We start from the raw sequence: 20,171 nt of genomic DNA, 5'->3' as shown, positions 1-20,171 counted from the left end.
ATCCTAAAACTGTACCATTAATTTTCATAAAATTTGGTCTGGTGTTGCGTTCTCTCGAGCTAGGACTTTGGTAATAGACTGATGTGTCATGCAGGGATGCCATTCCTTCTCAAAAATTAGCTCATTGGCACACTAACCACTTTCGCTACTCCTTATACAGCTTTCTAACATGCCTAGAAATGGCCACCCAATTCGTTTAGTTGTACACGCTTTACAACGAAAAGGTATTTTTTATAACTGCCTTACCCTCGTTTAAAATCTGAAAAGAGCATAATTCTCACCAAGTCAAGGGAAAATTCATAAAAATATTTAATTTATGCAGACTTGAAAAACCAGAAAAAATATTAACAACAGTTAACTATGATTTCGAACACGCTTGAACTCTTTGAAATAAAATCAATAGAACTGCTCAAATACAAAAAAGAAACGAACAAAATCAGCAAATTTCTTTTCTTTATCGATAAAGAAACAAAAACAGAAAAAAAATAAAAGAAATTCAATTAAAAACTGACACTATTTTCAGACACTATATTATAAATGCATCAATATATACAAAACAGGATGGGCTTTAAAAAACATTGAAACAAAGAAAAAGAAAACTGCTTTAGACACCTTTTAAAACAGCCAGATATCCATACTACTTCTTAATAGCGAAAAAAATGTTCTTTAGGATAGGGAGATAATGGCATTCAACCAGTTTTGTAGTTTCGAGTTTCGGAGGTCATTCTTAGCATACAGGCTTTTTAAGAGTTGGGGGAAATTTCAACAAACATTACTCCAAAGGAGCCTCTTCCGCCCAGTAAAAGGCGCCCTGACGAGATATTTTCAAAAATCAGAACTCATTCATATTTTTTGGGGCTACTACTTTAAAATTGTTGTGCCAAAAGCAAAAGGATGATTATTAGATATTCACAATTTAACAAGAGAGCTGAAATATGCGTCTTAAGTTTATTCCCCTTTACAGTTTTTGCTCGAAGATTTAAGCAAGAAGAACCATATTGATTTTTAGTCTGGGCCTCTTAAGTATTTAGGAAGCAATAACGTATGTTTCCATACAAAGCGGAAAAAAAATCGCTCCAAAAATCCGTCTCCCAGCTAAAAAAAAGCGATGGTTAAGATGTTCCACCAAAATGCAAAGGTTTTGCTTTAACGGACTTTCCAGGATTGTTAGTGATTAGTGATCATTATGGCCACTTATAGTTAATCACGACATTGAAAGAAAATGGCTAGACTCTGAAACAAGCTAAAAGAGCTTGGTTACTAATAAAGGTAATACTGTTCACCTAGCACCAATGGAAGTCAGGCACTAATAAATTTTCACTATAAGCCTAGTCACGATGGCAAAAGGGGTCCCAAATGATTAGGTGCATCAGCAAACATGTATTTTAACTGATAAGCTTCTGCAACTAACAAGCTGATCTCTCTGTCATCCCAGAAATGTGTTGGGAGATTCTGTAGGAGCATCAAAAGACCCTAAAAAAAGTAAATAATTTGCATATAACATGTACATACATAAAGCAATTTGCTTACTTATGATCAAACAAACTGTAATGTTCTAAACAGTAAAAACAAAATTAATTGCAAAAAACTATATTTCAAAGATTCGTGCAGCAAGAGTAGAAAGCTCCTCTACAATTCGAAATTCTATTAGGGGTCAATTCCCTACACACCCCAAAGCGCGTTCAATTAAAAATATATTTCATCCTTCTTACGTTATATTCATATTGATTCCAAATTTTCCCCAACGCAAAATCACTAATATTGTCATTTCTTTACAGCCCCCTCGTCCCCCCCAAAAAATCAGCGATATTCATTTTTTGTCAAAACTAAGTGAGCAGCTTCATAGAACAATCGAGTAACAAGATGCTTTATGACGGCGCAGTGAATAGGGCCGTGGCTAACTGTTAAGGTTTTTCAGATAAATCGTGCATATTGTAAAGAATTTCTTCTTTAAAGTGTAAAATTTTGGATTTTTTTGGTCATTTTCTTATGTTTGTCTGTATCCAGCTTGACCCGATAATTTGTTACTTAAATAAATCAAGCAATATTTATATACACCACAATTTTACATTTTTATTTCATTTTCTTTATATTTGGCCAAAGATGCAAGGCTTAAGTTTACCTTAAACGCACAAGAGCCTTTTTTACGGAGACGGCAAGACAGGGGTCTTCATGTACATTCCTAATTCATGGTTTATTATTTATACATATAATTTTATATCAGTTACTACGAAGGATGGTTGGTGGATTTTTGTGCAAGTGAGGGGAGTATTCCTGAACCTCAAAAAGGTCGATTTTATGCCCAAATTCGCTAACCCTCTATTTCTCAGCAGATAAATGTAGAAGAAAGTTTTTTTCGGGGGGGGGGGGGGTATTAATCCTACTCTAAAATGCTGGTTGATTCATAGGGTTATTTTTATATCATGTCTGTAATTCGAGTTCAGGGGGTGGTAGCGCTTATTTTATTACATACAATCTTTGTCTCTGTAACATAGGAGATCACATTCACATTTCGGCTGCCAAAAAATGTTGGTTGGTTAAGGGTTGACATTTCGAGCGGCACAAGGCAATTTACCCGTGGGGGTGGAAAAATTGATTGAGTACTTGTATACTTTTCATTGAAAACTAATGATGGATGACCTCGCTCTTCTTTAACTGGCATTATGACCTGGTTACTGATGAGAAGTGATAAAAAGCTTAAAAGCTAATAAAATTTATAAACAGCCTAAACCTACATCAAATAAGGGGGGGGGTTGAGGGAACTTCAAAATGGTTTCGCTTTTGGACGAAATACAAGTCGATATTAGGGACCAAAGCATCTTACAAAAATTACTTTTTAATTCGTGGCATTCACAGTAATTTCTCAAAATCACTACAAAAATTAATACAAACGGCTGATAATGAAGATTTTCTTGTAAATAGCCTGGTGCTAAAACTGGGCTCTTGGAAGGGGTGAGAGGGCAGGGACGTCATTGCAATGGCGAAGGTGATTATAATTAGAGAGGTTGCTCAATTGAAATTCCTATGGTTCTTTTTCTTTTGCTGCTCTTTGATCTCTATATCAGCCTGAAATTTTGATCTTGGAATGGGTGTCATTAGAAAAACGAACAAAGAAAAAAAAAGGTAGATTTTGTAGGGTTTGGTGGCCAGGCATAGTTTTGATGTTATACATACAAGGGACATTAATTTGATTTTTGCCTTTCCATTTTTTTTCCTTCAAAAATGCGAACGAAGTTTTTATCTTACACAGACGAAGACTCTGCAAAAAGAAGGCCATGCCACCCAGAAATACAATTAATCTTTATGCTTATTTTAACTTTAGATTATAGAACATTTTAGAAGAAAATACCCCTCCCTCGCTATACTCGGAACAATACATTTTGACCCCCCCCCTCCAAAAAAGGAAACAAACACAAATTAACGCCACCGATGGCAGTGGCTTTATTTTATTAGGCAAATCAGCTGATGAAAATATGTGCGTAAAATCAATGAATGAAGATCAGCCACTGTCTGTAAAAAAAAGAAAAATAAAGAAAAGAAAATCACAGTAATTTTAATAGGAATATCACCCAAATCTGTCAGTAAAAATGACCAGACAGTCGGTAAAATCCATGCCCCCCCCCAAGCAATTTGGCTGGTGACGCTTCTGGTAGTTATTTGGAAAGGGCGCTGGATGGAGAATTCAATGGTTATTTTTCATTTCTTTCTATTTGATCTCTGTGTCAGCTTCAAATTCTGGCCATGGAAAAAAATCCTTATTTCAAACTGTGTGTCATAATATTATGACACATTATTTCTCATAATATTCTTATTTCTCATAATATCGAAAAAAAAGAAAACATAAATCACCATCATAACCAAGATTACCGAAAAAACAACAACAACGAATGTGGATTGACGATTTAATATGTACACTTATTTTTATGCCTGAAAGTCTTGAAAATTTTGAATGTATTAAAGTTAAAAAAGGGAAAACATCTAGAATGTATTTCGTTTTCAGTAAAGTGCAAATTATGTTCCAGTCTTCAGAAAACACGTGGACGTTAGCCCTACACCCCTTAAGTTTATGCTCGTTTTGGGTTTCATACGGTTATTTGTTGTAATTTTATGTCCGTTTTAGGTTTCATCTATTTATTGTGGCTAATTTACGGTCGTTTTGCACTTAAATATTAATTTAAATTTTTTCTCCTCATGTTTGGTTTAATGTAGCTCTTTGCTTTTATTTGAAAAACTTCTTTTGTGGAAAAATTTATCAAGAATTAATTTCTGTTCGTTTATATTGACATAGTCTATTGGTTAAGAAAATAATATTAAAAATCTTTTCGGGTTTTCTGTATAAGAATACAGATTTTGGCTAACTATTTATGTATTGGACAAAATTTTTAAACAATTCTAAATAATATACACCCTTGAAAATGAGTATCAAGCTAACGTTCAAAGGAACATGTTTTTCATGGAATGAACAAAATTATATACATATAGAAAATTTGAAAACGAACAGAAACTAATTTGCGTTCGACAAACACACCGAATTATCTAGGGGGATTGTAAAATTTTTACGTTTCACAATTATGGTTTAAAATTTTTAACGTTGGATTTAAAAATCAGGTTTAATTTACAGAATGATTAAAACTAGGCAAAAAAAAATTACTCATAACAAAAATTATTATTAGAGTTTCTACATGATCATTTGGTCTTAATAGAACATTCCTCTACAGGGTTACTCTTTTCAATCGGAGACTTGTACGAATGAAAAGAATAAATAAATTATAAAAGCGAGCGTCAAAACAGCTAAGTCTCCGCTCACCTGAAAATCTGCTTCTCTCATAATTTCTTTCCTCCAACGCAACAAAAAAGCTGCACAAACATATAAGTGAAATCTTGCAAAACCATATTCTTCACTCAAGCAGGTATCCCACAGGCGAATGGTGCAGCCAAGTGGAAGCTCTCTCATAAGCAAGTTGTTCATCCAGCGAAATGAAAATTGTAAGTAATCCACTTCATTCTTCGTCAAATGAGTATGCAACTGAACTGGAGCAGAAAAAAAAAACGTAAATGCACAAAACTTGTGGGTTATGTATATTATGTACTCGCTCTTCATAAAATACCAACAAAAACTGACATCTTCCAGAAAAGAAAAAAAATCATGGAACTTTAGAGAATAATTATCAGTATATGTTTATTAAATTGACAATCTACACTCATTTGTTGTTTTTTTTTTCAGTAAGGTGCAAATTATGTTTTAGTCTTAAGAAGCCATGGGGGTTGTCAGCACTACTCATGTTAACTTATATTCGTTTTAAGTTTGGCTCGGTTATTTTTTGTAATTTCTGTTCGTTTTGAGCTTCATTTTTTTATTGATTTTGATTTGTGGTATTGATTATAATGTGTGGTTGAAAAAAAAAGGGTTCCTCGCATTAAGAAAATTCCATCCCTTGCTCTAGGTGCTTTGAATTTTTCTCTATTTCAAAAAACTGTTGGCTTTCAAATTCAATGCCCGTTTTTTGGAACAAACGGCCACCCAAACAAGCAAAATCAATTCTGAAACCGACGTAATGTGAAGCACTTCAATTTTTCATTATATTGCACAATCATTTTGCACGTTTGCACGCAACAGTTTGCGCGCAACATCAATCCTGTTCTGCTATTTCATTGAAAGATATCATCACGCAGACTTTGAAGTATCAATACTTTAGCAATAGAACATGTCATACATATTTTTAACTAGTGTAATAAATATTCTATAAAAACCTGATTTTGCTATTTTTTTTAATGTGTTTGTGCTGTTGCATTGGTGATTTCTCTTTTCATTATAATATTTTCTGTTCGCTTTAAATTCCAATGTTGCTCCTTACTTTAGTTGAAAAAAAACTTGTTTTTTTTATTTAATTCCTGACCGTTTTTGAATCATACCTGGAAATTACTGGACTTTCAACGATGCTGAATCAAATGCATGTCTTAAAATTGTGATTAGATGTCTTTGAGGAAAAAATGGGCGTCGGAGGGGGCTCTTTGTACTTCAGTTTTTCTGGTAACTAAAAAAGCACATTGAACTTTTGATTTCCGTTCCAATGAGCTCTCTGCCGATCTTCTAGGACCATTGGTTCAATATGATCACCCCTGAGGAAGATAAAAAGACACGGAGCCATGATCTTTCTTCTGTCAAAAAACAAAAAATTCCACATTTTTGTAAATAGGAGCTTGAAACCTCAGCGGTAAGGTTCGGAGTGATTTTCATTAAGATCTCTAGAATTTTTAGGGGGTGTTCCCTCCTTTTTCAAAAATCGGTCAAATTTTCTCACACTGGAGGCTTTTGATAGGTAACATTAAACTTAATGAGTTTTGTATATTTGGGATCAGCATGAAAATCAAATTCTTTCGATGTATCTATTGTTATCAAATTTGCGTTTCTTAGAGTTTCGGTTACTATTGGGCTGAGTCACTCCTTACTCACAGTTCCTTAACACGAACTGTTTGATTCTATCTGTTTTGGTGAAATAAGGAATAACAAACAAGGCTTTTACTATTTATTTATTTAAGGCATTTACTATTTACTCAAATCCGCCCCCTCATCAATGCTCCATATGAAGAGTAAATATCTATACAAAAGAAAAAAGAAAAAGTAAAAATTGCCCGAGCATAGGAATTTCCCAACAAACTTCAATCGGTAGTTTGGGAGAGGTTTTTCGTTTTTTGTCAAACCGAACATTTTGTTAACTTCATAAAAACAAAACCGCTAATTTTTCGGATGCATTTACATATTTTTGTTTTATTTTATTTGAAAATTTCCACACGTGTAAATTGTTATAATAGATAGAATAATTCTTGCTGATTCCATTAGTGGAAAGGAGCATACATGAGTATTTTTTTTTATCTTTTTTCTTAGCGAAAAACGGTAATATGGTTCCCTATTTTATTTCCCTATTTACGGTTCCCTATTCTTATTTTTAAGCCACGGAAAAAAAAAATTACAAATTCATGGTAGCAGATTGATAACAATACTAAAAGTAATAGATAATAAAAACGTACCATCAACTCGTTGGATGAGATCTTTGAGAAGTTTAATTTTTGACTGGATTCCCGGCTGGGCAAAGGTATAATTGTCTTGAATACCATCCAGCAGCCAGGATAACAACCAAAATGCATCTGCCTCAATTATCTGTAATGAATCGCTCGAAAGGCTGCTCACATCAAAGTTTTCAATGTCAGAGGCTAGAATTCAAATTCTTTGCTAGATAATTAACTTTAAAAAAAAGTTTTTATCGAAAAAGTAAATACCGATATCAAAACCTAAGACGAGAAAAACTAAAGTCATATGATATTTGAAACTAAAACTAAACGGAAATCAGTATTAATAAATAAATGAAACCTAAAAACGAACAGAAATTAAATAAAACTTAAAACGAACAGTAATTATCACAAGTCAGTTGTACGTCAGTGAAAATCATATTTATTCATACATTTCCATTAAAATAATTATAAGACTAAAATATTAATACTAAATAGAGTTTAAACTTCTAGGAATTTTTTTTATGAATATGTTTGAAACAATCCAATTACTTTCAATACACAATTAAGACCATGCGATATGAAATTAGTTGAAACTGCAACATATCTTAATCAATATTACACTTCAGAAATTTTATATATGCATTAATTTTCAATATGTCTGAACGAAATAAAGCTAAAAAAAGAAAAAAAAATTAGCCTACTTGTTATTTTCATTAAAGTGAAACTGAAACTCAGCCTACTGGGGATCTGAGGAGCAAAAAAAGAAATCCTTATTTATGGTAATTTCTGTCTTTTATAGGCTTACGATAATAGGAGTCACAACCAATGTTTTGTAACTTACTAACTCTACAATCCTTAGTCTTTATCGATGGAATTATTTACCAAAGAAGAGGAAGTCCTTTAAGATTTAGGGTTGATTGATCATTGCCACTGTGTCGTGGATGCAATTTTTTTTTCCTCTGTCGTCTTGTTTACTCTATTGTGTGAAAGTGGTACGGGTCTAATAGGAGGTCTAGAAAGTGTAAAATCCAGTAGGATTGATGAACAATATATATTTTAAAAAGCTAAGTACAGTTATTGACTGGGACAAAAAAGCCTGCCCCTGAACCCTTTCCTGCCTCTAAAAAATCCTGATCCTGCCTCTACCCTTGCCCCTGAACCAAGACCAACAGTGCTCGAGCTGTGGAGTTTTCATGTCTATGCAAAGATGACTATGTGAAGGGGTTCTGTCAAGTTTTCGTTCCTTCGAGCCAAACTTATACTTTGGACTAGAAAGTTTAATTCACCCAAGCAAGCAGCGGGTAGTTTCAATTTGAGGTTAGACTAAAGTCGAAAAACTCTTGAGATACGTGACAGTTCTCTGTCGTTATTCCCTAAATATTTTTTTACAGTAACAAATAGAAACATTTAGAGACCCATAAAAGGTGCATTTTTACAGAGGTTTGAGAGTACTGCCATCTATTTTACAAGTCACTTTTGTTTGTGATTTTATTTAGTTTGGAATTTTATTTAGTTCGGGATTTTATTTTCTGTATTTGGGATTGAGGCAGAGGAACGGTATCATATGTGCCTCTTAAAATTAATAGTCCTCACAATGCTTAAGAGATTGAGGTTTACCTTTGCTCTTTTCTTAGTAGTGATATTAGAAAGTTGTATCACAGCAAAAAACAATTTTTTAAACTAAGAACGATGCAATTTAAGGCTGACCAATACTATATGAAGCACTATAAACATCAACAACATGAAGAACAATATGGAATTCTTTTCGCAAGATAGTAGAATTCTATATTTGAATGAATATTTCGACCCATTGTCCGAGGACCGCTTTCAGCAGAACATAAATATATAAAAGAAAAAAGACATACAATAACATACAGCCATTAAAACTATAAAAAACGTTTTTAAACAGTCCCTGCATCCATACTTCAGCAAATTTGAACCAGGACTAATAAATAAAGTAAGGTGAAACAAGGTAACTGTTAGAAGTGAAAGCAAAATAATTAAAAACACGCTTTCACTGCTAATCTTGTCTTTTTGGCAGCTAACCTTAAATATCTTTTTGTAAATGGTTCTGTATTAATGCCTACAGGTTTTTTTTTTAATGTATTTTGCAAACTCTTATTTAGCTAAAATTATGAATAGAGCATTTAATGAGTATACCCCAAACCCCTATTTAAGGATATATTATTATTTATCTTGTCTGATTTCGATTGCTTCTCGAACACCCTGTTTTATGCCTAGGTCATTGCTAATAAGAGCAGATTCTTCAAAAGTATTTTTTGGCTGGGGCTAATAAAAAGCATGGCCACTTAAAGCAGAATCAAAAGAAACATTAGCACTATTGGAATTCAAAGCTTTGGTGATATTACCTTTATGCTGTTGTAGGCGTTTCTCTAAATTCTGGTGGGTTCTACCTACATAATATTTGCCACAGTCACATAGAATTTGATAAACCCCTCTTAGGCGAGTAACTGGGGTTTTATCTTTAACAGAATTTAGGAAATTTCATGATTTTGAAATTATTAGTAAATAGTACACATAGATTATTTTGTGTGCTAATAAAAATGTAAGATAATTTTTTTGGGAAATATGGGAGGTGGATTATATTTGAGGACGTATCGGGGTTCTCGCATGGTAAAATACTATTGATTTTATGGAAATGTCTTTTCAGTCTACGGCTAATTGTATCATTAACAAGTGAAATGGGATACCCGTTTCCAAAAAGTGTGTCCCTGAAAAAGTTTAGTTCTGCTGTGCTGTGGGAATCAGAGCAAATGTTTGGGGCACACTTGTCAAAGGAACGATTTATAAAAAAAAATTGGAAAACCTACGACATGAATCTTTGACGAATAATCGTATTTATACCCCAAGATTCATCCCTGGACCAGCTATTGTTAATCTCTCTTCTAAAAGGCTTGAACCTAAGGAAATCCAAACTTTTGAAAAAGGTCCAAAATTGTCTTCTCTATGGAAACAAGTTCCTGTGGCAGATATATTTTCCTCTCTAGAATCTTCTTTGCGCAAATATTATACATCTCTTTCTAACCCAGACGAAGTTAGGGCTTGTCTCATCGATACCCTCTATAACACCCAAAAAAAGGTTAAGTCTCCTGCCAATATAACACCAGAAAGTAAGCATGATCTAAAAATATTATCTAATATCGGCAAAGACCCGTCCATTACAACAACTAAAGCAGATAAAAGCAATTCACTTGTTGTCATGGATGCGGCAGACTATTACCAAAAAATTATTCATATCTAAATGAAAAGAGTACATATACAGCGATAACCCACGATCATACTGATCAGTTTGCTAATAAAATTATAATTGAATTAAAGAATCTAGAACAGAATGGTAAAATCCCCGCACAATTATACAATAAATGTTTCCCCGTGAAAGTTTTTGTCCAAAATTTTACGGTTTATAAGAACTGCATAAGCAAGGCAATCCGTTAAGGCCTATCGTGGTTTTTATGAAAGCCCCCACTTCATATATCGGAAAATGGGTATGTACAGCCTCCAAACCTTTGCTTTATTCTCAAAAATCATACATAGTTTTTTTTTTTAGGTTGGTATGCGTTTATTTCATAAAAAAAACCTACTAAAATTGTACTTACAATCAACAATATCCTTCTCAATTTAGGGACCTAAAATGCCCATGTTCAGCAGCGAAACAACAACATACAAATGATAACTATTCATTCAAAATAAAATAAATACACAAAAAAACAGCAATTCAGTAAAAAGTAATTCAGTAGGTTTAGTCGAAAAACTCCAAAACGTACATATATCAGAAAACACAATAGTAAGCAGTTTTGGCATTGCTTCTATGTACAGAAACATTGATGAGGTAGTATCTCAGCAATTATTAAAAAATAAAATAGAAAAAAAATATCATTTGATTGAAGTTTCAACAACAGGAATAGATTGTGAGGTTTTAATGACCTTGCTTAAACTCTGTAATAAGTATTCAATATTTTTTCCGGTTCGTAATTCTTTTTATCAGCAAATAAAGGGTCTGCCGATGAGAGCACCTCTCTCCAGGTTAAGGGCGAATATTTATGTGGAACACCTCGATAATTGGGTCTTAAATTCATAAGGGACAAAACACCCCTAAATGACCCTAATAAATATTTCCAGTGAAGATTAACATTTACACATCATTGGCCTATTAATATTAAAATGGAACGGGAAAAACAGGGTTAAAGGAGGGAGTTGTAGCCTCCTTCACATTTAAAAGAGCATTGATCTAAACAGCTCATAGTAATAAATTTTAGGTAAAGCAACCTTTGTCAATAGAAATCAAAACTGTAAAAAATGACACTTTTAATCGAACATATATAACAGCAAATGGATATAGAATGGAGCGTGCAATAAAAGAGCTGAGGGGCCAAAGCTCCTCTCTTATTGAGGATATGATAGTTTTACTTGGGTAACCACACTTAGTTCTAAAATGTAAATACTCTGAATCAACTCTTTTTTCGTGGGATCGCAGTCCAAAAGTTAAATTTTGATTTAAAAAGTTGTGTTTGAGAGGCTAGTAGCCCTCCTTGCATTTAGCGTAGCCCTAGATAGGCTTTTCAAAACAAACAGTAATTAAATAAAAACAAAATTTTTCAAAGAAAGTAATGAGTGACATTCAAACTTAAAACCAACAGAAATTATCCCGTATACGAGGGGAGCTGCCTCCTCTGTAATCCCTGCTCTTTATGCTAAAGTTAGACTTTTCGTCTAAACTCTTTGAATAATTTCTTAGACAACATGGCCTTTCTGTTCAAAATTAAAACGAAATAAAAATATAAAAATGGGTTTAAATTTTCAATAAGACAATGGAAAAATATCACTAATCATGGGCAGCGCAATATCACTGCCTAAGTAAAGAGCGATGTGGACATAATGTATTATTTATTCATTGTTTTTCTTTTCATCAAAGAACTTCGTATAGAAGGAGTTGTCGCAGAGACTTCGGAAGGAGCTCATTCGATTGAAAGTTCTAGTGCCCTTTTTAAGAGTCAAAAGTGATTGTTGTGCAACCTGCCTCCCCCCCACGTCCGTTAATTTTCCAAACACATCCAGTAAAATTTTGATACAGCCATTTTTTTCAACATAATTGAAAGGTAGAGAAACTATGTCTCTGGGGATGTCATCCCCCACACAGAGCCCTTGGGGCAAGGGATGTAAGTTATTCAGTTAACTCAGGAATGGCTTAGGGTATTAAGTTGGACCTTTCAGGGAATGAAGAGAAGAGATCTGGGGATTATCAATTGACCAAAAAGGCAATATTTGCGCGCTATTATTACTACTACTGCTTCTATAGCGACTACTGCTAGGGCCGAGGATACTAAGGCGAAAATTTTAGGAAATGTTGAGGGGAGAGTTGAACTAAATCAAAAACATAATATGTGCATACAGATTGTCAATAGGGCTTATAAGCAAAATCTTAGAAAGGGCTTATAGTATTAAGCTGGAAAAAACCAGGGCATGATGAGGGGGATGTTCAACTGACCAAAGGCAACATATACATACTACTACTGCCACTAATTTTACTGCTACTACTGTTACTACCAGTGATGGTTCTAGCCCCCCCCCCCACTTTTTGTGAGAGCTAACATTAAGTTTCATTTATTTTATATTTTTGCACTCGTATAGTATACCTTGCCCCTCTCCCTTTCCAGATTACGAGGTATAAAACCGCTACCGCTATGAGGCCTAAAAGTGGTTACTACTTATACAATACTGCTACTAATATGGGAGTAGTACTACTAAGGCTAGGGGTATGAAGGTGAATTTTTAAAGGAATATTAAGGGGGAAGATGAACTAAATCTGAACACGCTATGTGTATGCAGGTTGCCAAAAGGATGTTTATCTGGATTTTTAAGTTGGAAATTTTGGAGAATGCTATGGGGGAAGATCAACTGACCAAAAGGCAAATTGAGCATGCTACTACTAATACTTCTACCACGACTGATACTCTAACTACTACTTCCATTCCAATAATACTCAGGCTAAGAGATTTAACATGAAAACTTTAGGGAAATGTTGAGGGGGACGTTGACCTAAATTAAAACACATTACGGGCGTACAGATTATAAAAAAGTTATATCGGCAATATCATAGCAACGGCTTATAGTTGAAACTTCCAGGGCTTGATGGAAAACATTCGACTGACCAAAAGGCAGCATAATACTACTAGTAGTAATACCCCTAATACTATTACTTTCACTACTGTTACAACTAAGTCTAAGGGAAAGAAGGCGAAAATTTCAAGGATTATCGAGGGGGAAAGTTGAAGTGAAAAAAGAAAATATGGTAAACATGGCGTGCCTTTGACCTATCTCCAAAAACACTTTGTGTATGTTAGGTTTTTTTATGATGTGTTATATCTTCTTTATGCCTCTACAATCTTTATTGCAAGTGACACCTGAAAGTGATTTAGATATTTACCTTTTGGGGCGAACTCTTGGAGGAATACAAGGAAAAAGGGTGTAACGAGATCATTGATCCCTTGAACGTAACCAGATGCAGGATGTCTTATTGCCCATATATAGAGAATCCTTTCAAACATTTCTTGTACCACAGCCTGTTGAAATAAACTTATCAAGGGACTCATTCGCGGAATGTCAATATGAATCTAGAAACAGAAGATAAAAATGAAAGAAGATATATAAGACTTCTTTTTTTTTAATTTGTAAACTAAGGGCAACGCTAATATTACGTGAGCAGTGACGCGTTTCTCAACAGTGGACCTTTATCAGGAAAACCACTGGTAGACGTTTTAATTAGCTTGGTATGTAGATTAATTTAAAAAACCTTTTCTGCAAAATAAGTTTCTCAAAGAAAAGTAAATAACTCTATTGAGCCAAAAATGAGCAGAAATAAAGTCAGAAACTCTTCCAAGCGTAAAATTACCACAAATCACCGACAATAGATGGATGAAACCCAAAACGAACATAAATTATAATAAATAACCGAATCAAACTCAAAACGGGAAAAAATTAAGGGGGGCTGATAACCCCCGTACCTTCTCAAGACTAGATCATAATTTGCACATTACTGAAAAAAATGACCGTGGAGTGTTAGTTTTATACACATAAACTGATATTTATTCCTTAAAGTTTCAATAATTTTTTATTTATTAAAGTCAAAACAGTGAAAACATTTAAAATATATTTTGTTTCCAGTAAAGTGCAAATTATGCTCTGATCTTGAGAAGGTATGGGGTTGTCAGCAATAGTCGTGTAAATTTCTGCTCGTTTTGAATTTGACTCTTTGAAATCTCTGTTCGTTTTTGGTTTCACTATTTACTGTCGGTGTGGATACAGTCATTTTCGAATTTTACACACTACTTCAAATTCAGGAAAAAATGCACTCTTAATAAGAAGCTTCAAAACAATCAATGCAAAGGGGTGTTAACTTGGTGCAAAATGAAGTAACCGGCATAAAGGATAGTGTTTATTACTTATGGCCAAGCATCACATTTTAAAAAGAGATTGTTGTTTTAATTTTCAAATAATTTAGAGTCTATGGTGATTTCTCAGAAAAAGACATTTGTTTAATATAACGCTCTTTCATAGCTATTGCTGAAAATACCGAGCTTAATTAATACACTGATTTATATTGAAATTTGATTTAAAAGAGAATATAAACGATAGAATGAAAGACTTAAAGCCTAATTGACAAGAGCTTGTTCCGCTAGTGACAAGATATATTAGACAGAAAACTTAAGACTACTAGTTAGAGAAATACTAAAGCAGGCCTCTGAGGGACAAGTCTCTCTCTCTACCAATCTTCTGTTCAGCAATTTTGATTGCGCCTTTTAGCTTCGTTAACCTTTTACTTGTTCTTTATTTAGCTGACGATTCTAATATCGCTTGGCGTCAGGTACACATGGGAGAAAAAGCAATAGACGAAGGGGCTATAGAAAACAAGACAGTTTTTTAATAGTAAGTTTATTTCACTGTTTGGAAGCAGAAGCCAACATAAATAAAAGCCCGCTGGTTAAAATAGTATTTGTATAATTTTGTTGACATACGACTTTTTGATCTCCAAATTGGTGAAAGAGTAAGTAAAAAGCTATAAAATAAGCAAAACCATTAGCTTATGACTATGACACCAGGGCTTTTCTTCCGTTAGAGCTGTATTATATTGCTATAGAAGACCAATTTAGTTCATAATTTCTCAGAAAAGCACTTTAAAAATGAAAACCTTTTTGAAGATCTTTAAGATTTACTTGGCAGTTCAGAGATAAAGAAGCAATTTTGGTTGGTAAGAAAAAAAAAATTTTGGTTGGGCTCTAAAAAAAATTCTCTAAAAAAACTCCGTCTGATGGCTCGATAAATTTAATTAGTGGCACTTGATTAGCTACCCCATTGGCGGCAATTAGGAACAGCTTTTTTTTCGGGAAATTTCCTTAGAAAATATCGTTGTATATATGTTTTATCTGTTTGTATTTACTTTCTTTAGAATCGACTCAGTCTGATATTTTAGCCCTGGGAACTATGTTTCTATTACCATAATTGATCCTGACTCTATCTCATTTAGGGAAATAAAATTGACAGGCGAAACAAAACAATTGCACATTTTTTTTTTGCTAATTACAATTCTTGCTGTATGCAATTTGCAAATACAAAATTTTCATGGGAGTTTTCCTATTTCCTTTCAAAATATCCTTTTCTTTCTTATCCAAATCATACACAGATACTTCCACAGCATCTTTCTGCCTTTCTTCTTTCATATCTATCGCTCCATTTTTTACACTTTCCATTAACTGTACTTCTTTTTTATTTTTAGAATAGAAAATCTTTCTTCTTCCTTTTGTCAATGACCTTCCTGTTTCCAGAAAGAGATGAAGAAACAAAACATCCACAAAAAACAAAGAGACGCCTCTTCAATATGTAAAAAATGGATATCACCTTTCTTTGTCAGCAAAAAATTAATAAGATAGAAAAAGGGTAGCACTATTTGAAATAAATTTACTTGTCTAAATATATCTTGATGGGAGGCATCCAGTCGTGTACTAAAATACTTCTCTACAAATGCCCAATACTCCTCACGCTTCCTCTTCATAGTAGGCTCTCGCCTGTCTGTGTTTGCTGGCAAATAACCCTAAAAAGGAAGAAAATTGAGTAAAATGGCGATGGAATTAGAACAACAACGAAACTTTACAAGTATTAGGCTTTTATTCTGCCAAAGCAATTATATAGAAAACATTCTGGTAATTTACGTTACGGGCTTTGATTTTGAAGATCCGAACACACGTCACGTATTTTGTATGAATAAGCATCAAGTTCCAATGGCATGTCAGGACAATGGAAGGCACAGTTCAAATAAAAAACAAATAAATAATTATTTCTTATCTCTTTAAACGATCAAAAATTGTATATTTACTTATTAAAAATTTTTCTCGAAAACGGATCCAATTTTTTGAGGAAAATTCGCATCACGGCATTTTCTTGCCTAAAAAAACGATCTAGATAGGTCACAAATTTGAGAAAATTCATTAAGAACCTTAATTTTGGAAAACATCCATATGAATGACGTCATATTTATGAGCGCATTTCAACAGAATAAATACGTAATTTTTGCCTCAGGAGTGGTTGTATTGTTTTTAGTGTCTATGACGCATGCACAATTAAACAAGAAACATAGCTAAGCATAAAATACTAAGTGTAATGAGTCTATTTACAAAAGGCGTTTTCAGCAGTTTCATAATACCTAGAGGACAAAAACATAAACTAACAATCAGAAGGCAGCGCAATAGCACTGCCTAAGTAAAGAACGATGTTGGCACAATTTATTATTCATTTATTTATTTTTTGTTTAGACTAGGGCAATTCGTATCGAAGGAGTTATCGTAGAAGCTTCAAAATGGGCTCATTTAATTGGAATTTAGGGTTAGTACCCGTTTTAATTGTCGAAAGTGAATGGAGGGCAACGAAACCCCCTTCCACGCCCATCATTTCTCCAAATACATCCAATCAAAATTTTGAGATAGCCATTTTGTTTAACGTAGCTTAAAAGTTCGGAAATTATGTCTTTGAGGATGATACCCCCCCCCCGACTACCCCTTTTTCCATCAAACGAATCTGATTGAAATTGTGAGATAGCAATTTTGTTCAATAGAGTACAAAGAACATGTAACAATGCCTCTAGGGTTCACACAACTTCCCAGTGCCCTGTGAATATGGTTGTAAGTCATGCCCTGGGAGCATATAAGCTTTTTATGGAATGGGTGACCGTATAAACTTCAGATATGGCTCTTTTAATATGAAATTGGAAGTTATAGTGCCCTTTTAAAGAGTCAACAGCGATTTGAGAGTAACCAGCCACCCCCCCACGCCCATCATTTCCCCAGAGACTTCCAATCAAAATTTCGAGATTGCAATTTTTGTTCATCGTAGTTGAAGGGTCCCCCATGGCAAAGGTTGCAAGTTATGCCCTGGGGGCATATAAGGTTTTATAGAAAGAATGGTCACATATATCTACTGGATTGGTAATCAGAATTTCTACTGTCCTTTTAAAGAGTAAAAGTGATCAGAGGGCAGCTATCCCCCCTCAACACGTCGTGTTGTCCCAAAATGCATCCACTAGAAATTTTGAAACATTTTGAGGGATCCACTAGAAATTTTGAGTCAATTTATTCAAAATAGTCCAAAGATCATATAGCAAGGCTTTAAGGGTTGATGTAAACTACCAGAGCCTGGAGGCAAGGGTTGTAAGTTATGTCCAGGGGGCATTTAAAGTTTTTATGGAAGGGATGGCTATTTAACTTTAGTGGATGCTCATTTGGTTGAATTGGAATTTATACTTCCTTTTTAAGTGGTCAAAAGTGACAGAGGGTATCTACCCTCCCCCCCCCGACAACTCCTCTTTTTACCAAACGCACCTGATGGAAATTGTGAGACAGTTATTTTGTTCAAAATATTCCAAAGAACATGTAACAATGCTTCTAGAGTTGACACATCCCCAAAGTGCCCTGGGGACAGGGTTGTAAGTTACGCCCTAGGCGCATATAAGGTTTTTTATAGAAAGGGTGGTCGTATGAGCTTTGGAGGGAATTCTTTGGATTAGTAATCAGAAGTTGTAGCGCCATTTTTAAGAGCCAAAGTGATGAGACCACAGCTACCCCCACCCCCAGACACACACGCGTCATGTTTTCAAGAGATGCATCCAGTAGAAATTTTACGACAGTCTTTTTATTCTAAATAGTCCAAAAATCATGCAACAAGACTTTCGGGGTTGATACAAACCACCAAAACCTAGGGCCGATGGTTGTAAGCTGTGCCCCTGGGGGCACTTAAGGTTCTTATGGAAGGGATGGTTGTTTAAACTTTAGAGGTGGCTCATTTGGTAAATAACTGGAATTTCTAGTTCCTTTTTAAGATTCAAAAGTGATGGAAGTCAACTAGTCCCCCCCAACTACCCCTCCTTTCACAAAACACATCTGATTGAAATTGTACGAAGACCATCTTGTTTAAAATAGTTCAAAAAACATATAACAACACCTCTAGGGTTGAGACAACCCCCAGAGCCCCGGGGCAAAAGCTTTAAGTTATGCCCTGGGGGTATATTCAGATGGGTGTCATTCAATTTGAAATTGGAAGTTATAGTGCCCTTTTTAAGAGTCAAAGTGATTTGAGAGCATCCCTCCCCCGCCCATCATTCTCAAAACAAACATCCAAACAAAGTTTTGAGATATCAAATTTTTTTAGCATTGTTAAAAGGTTCAGTAATTATGGTTTTGGAGACGTCATCCCCCCACTCTGAGGCTTCAGGGCAAGGACAGAAAGTTCAGCAATTTGTTCACTTTTTACATATAGTATATGTTATTGAGAAAAGGTATGCATGCTTGATTTCTACTTTCCCAAAATACGAAGAGCATTAAGATGAGTTTTTCAGGGAATGTTGAAGGGAGTGTTGAACTAAATCATAACATGTTATGTGTATATGGGTTGTCCAAAGGGTGAAACTCAAGAATGACTGAGTATATTTATTTGGAACTTTCAAAAAAGGATAAGGGAGATGATCAATTGACCAAAAAGGCCTTATTCGCGCGCTGCTACTACTACAACTACTGCTACCAGAACTACTATGACTAATACCCCTACTATAACTAAAACTATTACTTCCGTAGCGAGTACTGCTAAGGCTAAGGATATTGAAAAATATCTGAGGAAACGTTGAGGGGAAAGTTGAACTAAAACAAAACATACTATGTATACAGATTGCTGATACGGGCGTATCAACAATATTTTTAGAACGACTTATCGTACAAAGAGGAGACTTCAGGGGCATCATAAGTGGAAAGTTCGCTTGAACAAAAGGGCAAAATTTACTTGCGACTACTGCTATTACTGTTACTACTAATAATTATACAATATTACTGCTGCTACTACTTCTACTGCTAACACTACTACTATGAAAATAGTACAATTAAGGCTACACGTATGAAGGTGAAAAGTTGACAGAATATTTAGGGAGAATTTGAACTAAATCAAAACGCATTATGTTTATGCAGATTGTCAAAAGGGCGTATCTAAAGAACGGATTTGGGGATTAAGTTTGAACTTTTGGAGAATACTTAAAAGGGAAGATCAATTGACAAAAAGGTTATATATGCATGTCATTACTAAGTAACTAACACTAATAACGCTGCTATTTTTACTAATACTGCTACTGTTATTAAACTACTCCTACTAATGCTTCAGCTGCAACATCTTGTAAGACTTAGAGTATTGAGGTGAAAAGGGCGTCAAAAAGGGCGTCAAAAAGGTGTCAAAAGTGCACATCAACAATATATTTGGAACTGCTTACCGTGTCAAGGTCATATCATACTACTACCGCTACTAATACTGCTGTTTCTACTGCTACTACAACTACTAATACAAAACTAACACTGCATCCACTTCTACTACCACAGAAACTACTGTGATAATAGTATTATTAAGGCTAAGCCTATGAAGGTAAAATTTGAGAGAATGTTAATGGAAAATTCGAACTAACCAAAGACACTATGTGCATTTAGATTGTCAGAGTGGCGAATCTTAAGAATTGAATTGCGCATTAAGTTGGAACTATTAGAGAGTGCTTAAAGGGGAAGGTCAATTGACCAAAGACAATATGTGCACACTACTACTAATACTACTACCACTGCAACATT

The 20,171-nt window shown here is 34.4% G+C and overlaps 1 protein-coding gene across 3 annotated transcripts in view; it reads right to left on the bottom strand.

Moving 5' to 3' along the window:
- Nucleotides 1-296: 296 nt before the first annotated feature.
- The window catches only part of LOC136030228 (TBC1 domain family member 22B-like), a 68,417-nt gene continuing 48,542 nt past the window's right edge, over nucleotides 297-20,171 (bottom strand). For all 3 annotated transcript variants that reach the window (XM_065709043.1, XM_065709044.1, XM_065709045.1), the window contains 5 exons: nucleotides 15,989-16,117; nucleotides 13,457-13,643; nucleotides 7,030-7,212; nucleotides 4,808-5,031; nucleotides 297-1,473 (listed from right to left, as the gene is read on the bottom strand). In XM_065709043.1, coding sequence (XP_065565115.1) covers nucleotides 1,333-1,473; nucleotides 4,808-5,031; nucleotides 7,030-7,212; nucleotides 13,457-13,643; nucleotides 15,989-16,117 — 864 coding nt within the window. In that variant the 3' untranslated portion in view covers nucleotides 297-1,332. The remainder of the gene's footprint in view (nucleotides 1,474-4,807; nucleotides 5,032-7,029; nucleotides 7,213-13,456; nucleotides 13,644-15,988; nucleotides 16,118-20,171) is intronic.

Source organism: Artemia franciscana, chromosome 8 (assembly GCF_032884065.1).
Source record: "Artemia franciscana chromosome 8, ASM3288406v1, whole genome shotgun sequence".
In the NCBI taxonomy this organism is placed as follows: domain Eukaryota; kingdom Metazoa; phylum Arthropoda; class Branchiopoda; order Anostraca; family Artemiidae; genus Artemia; species Artemia franciscana.
This window is presented reverse-complemented; position numbering and strand designations above follow the sequence as displayed.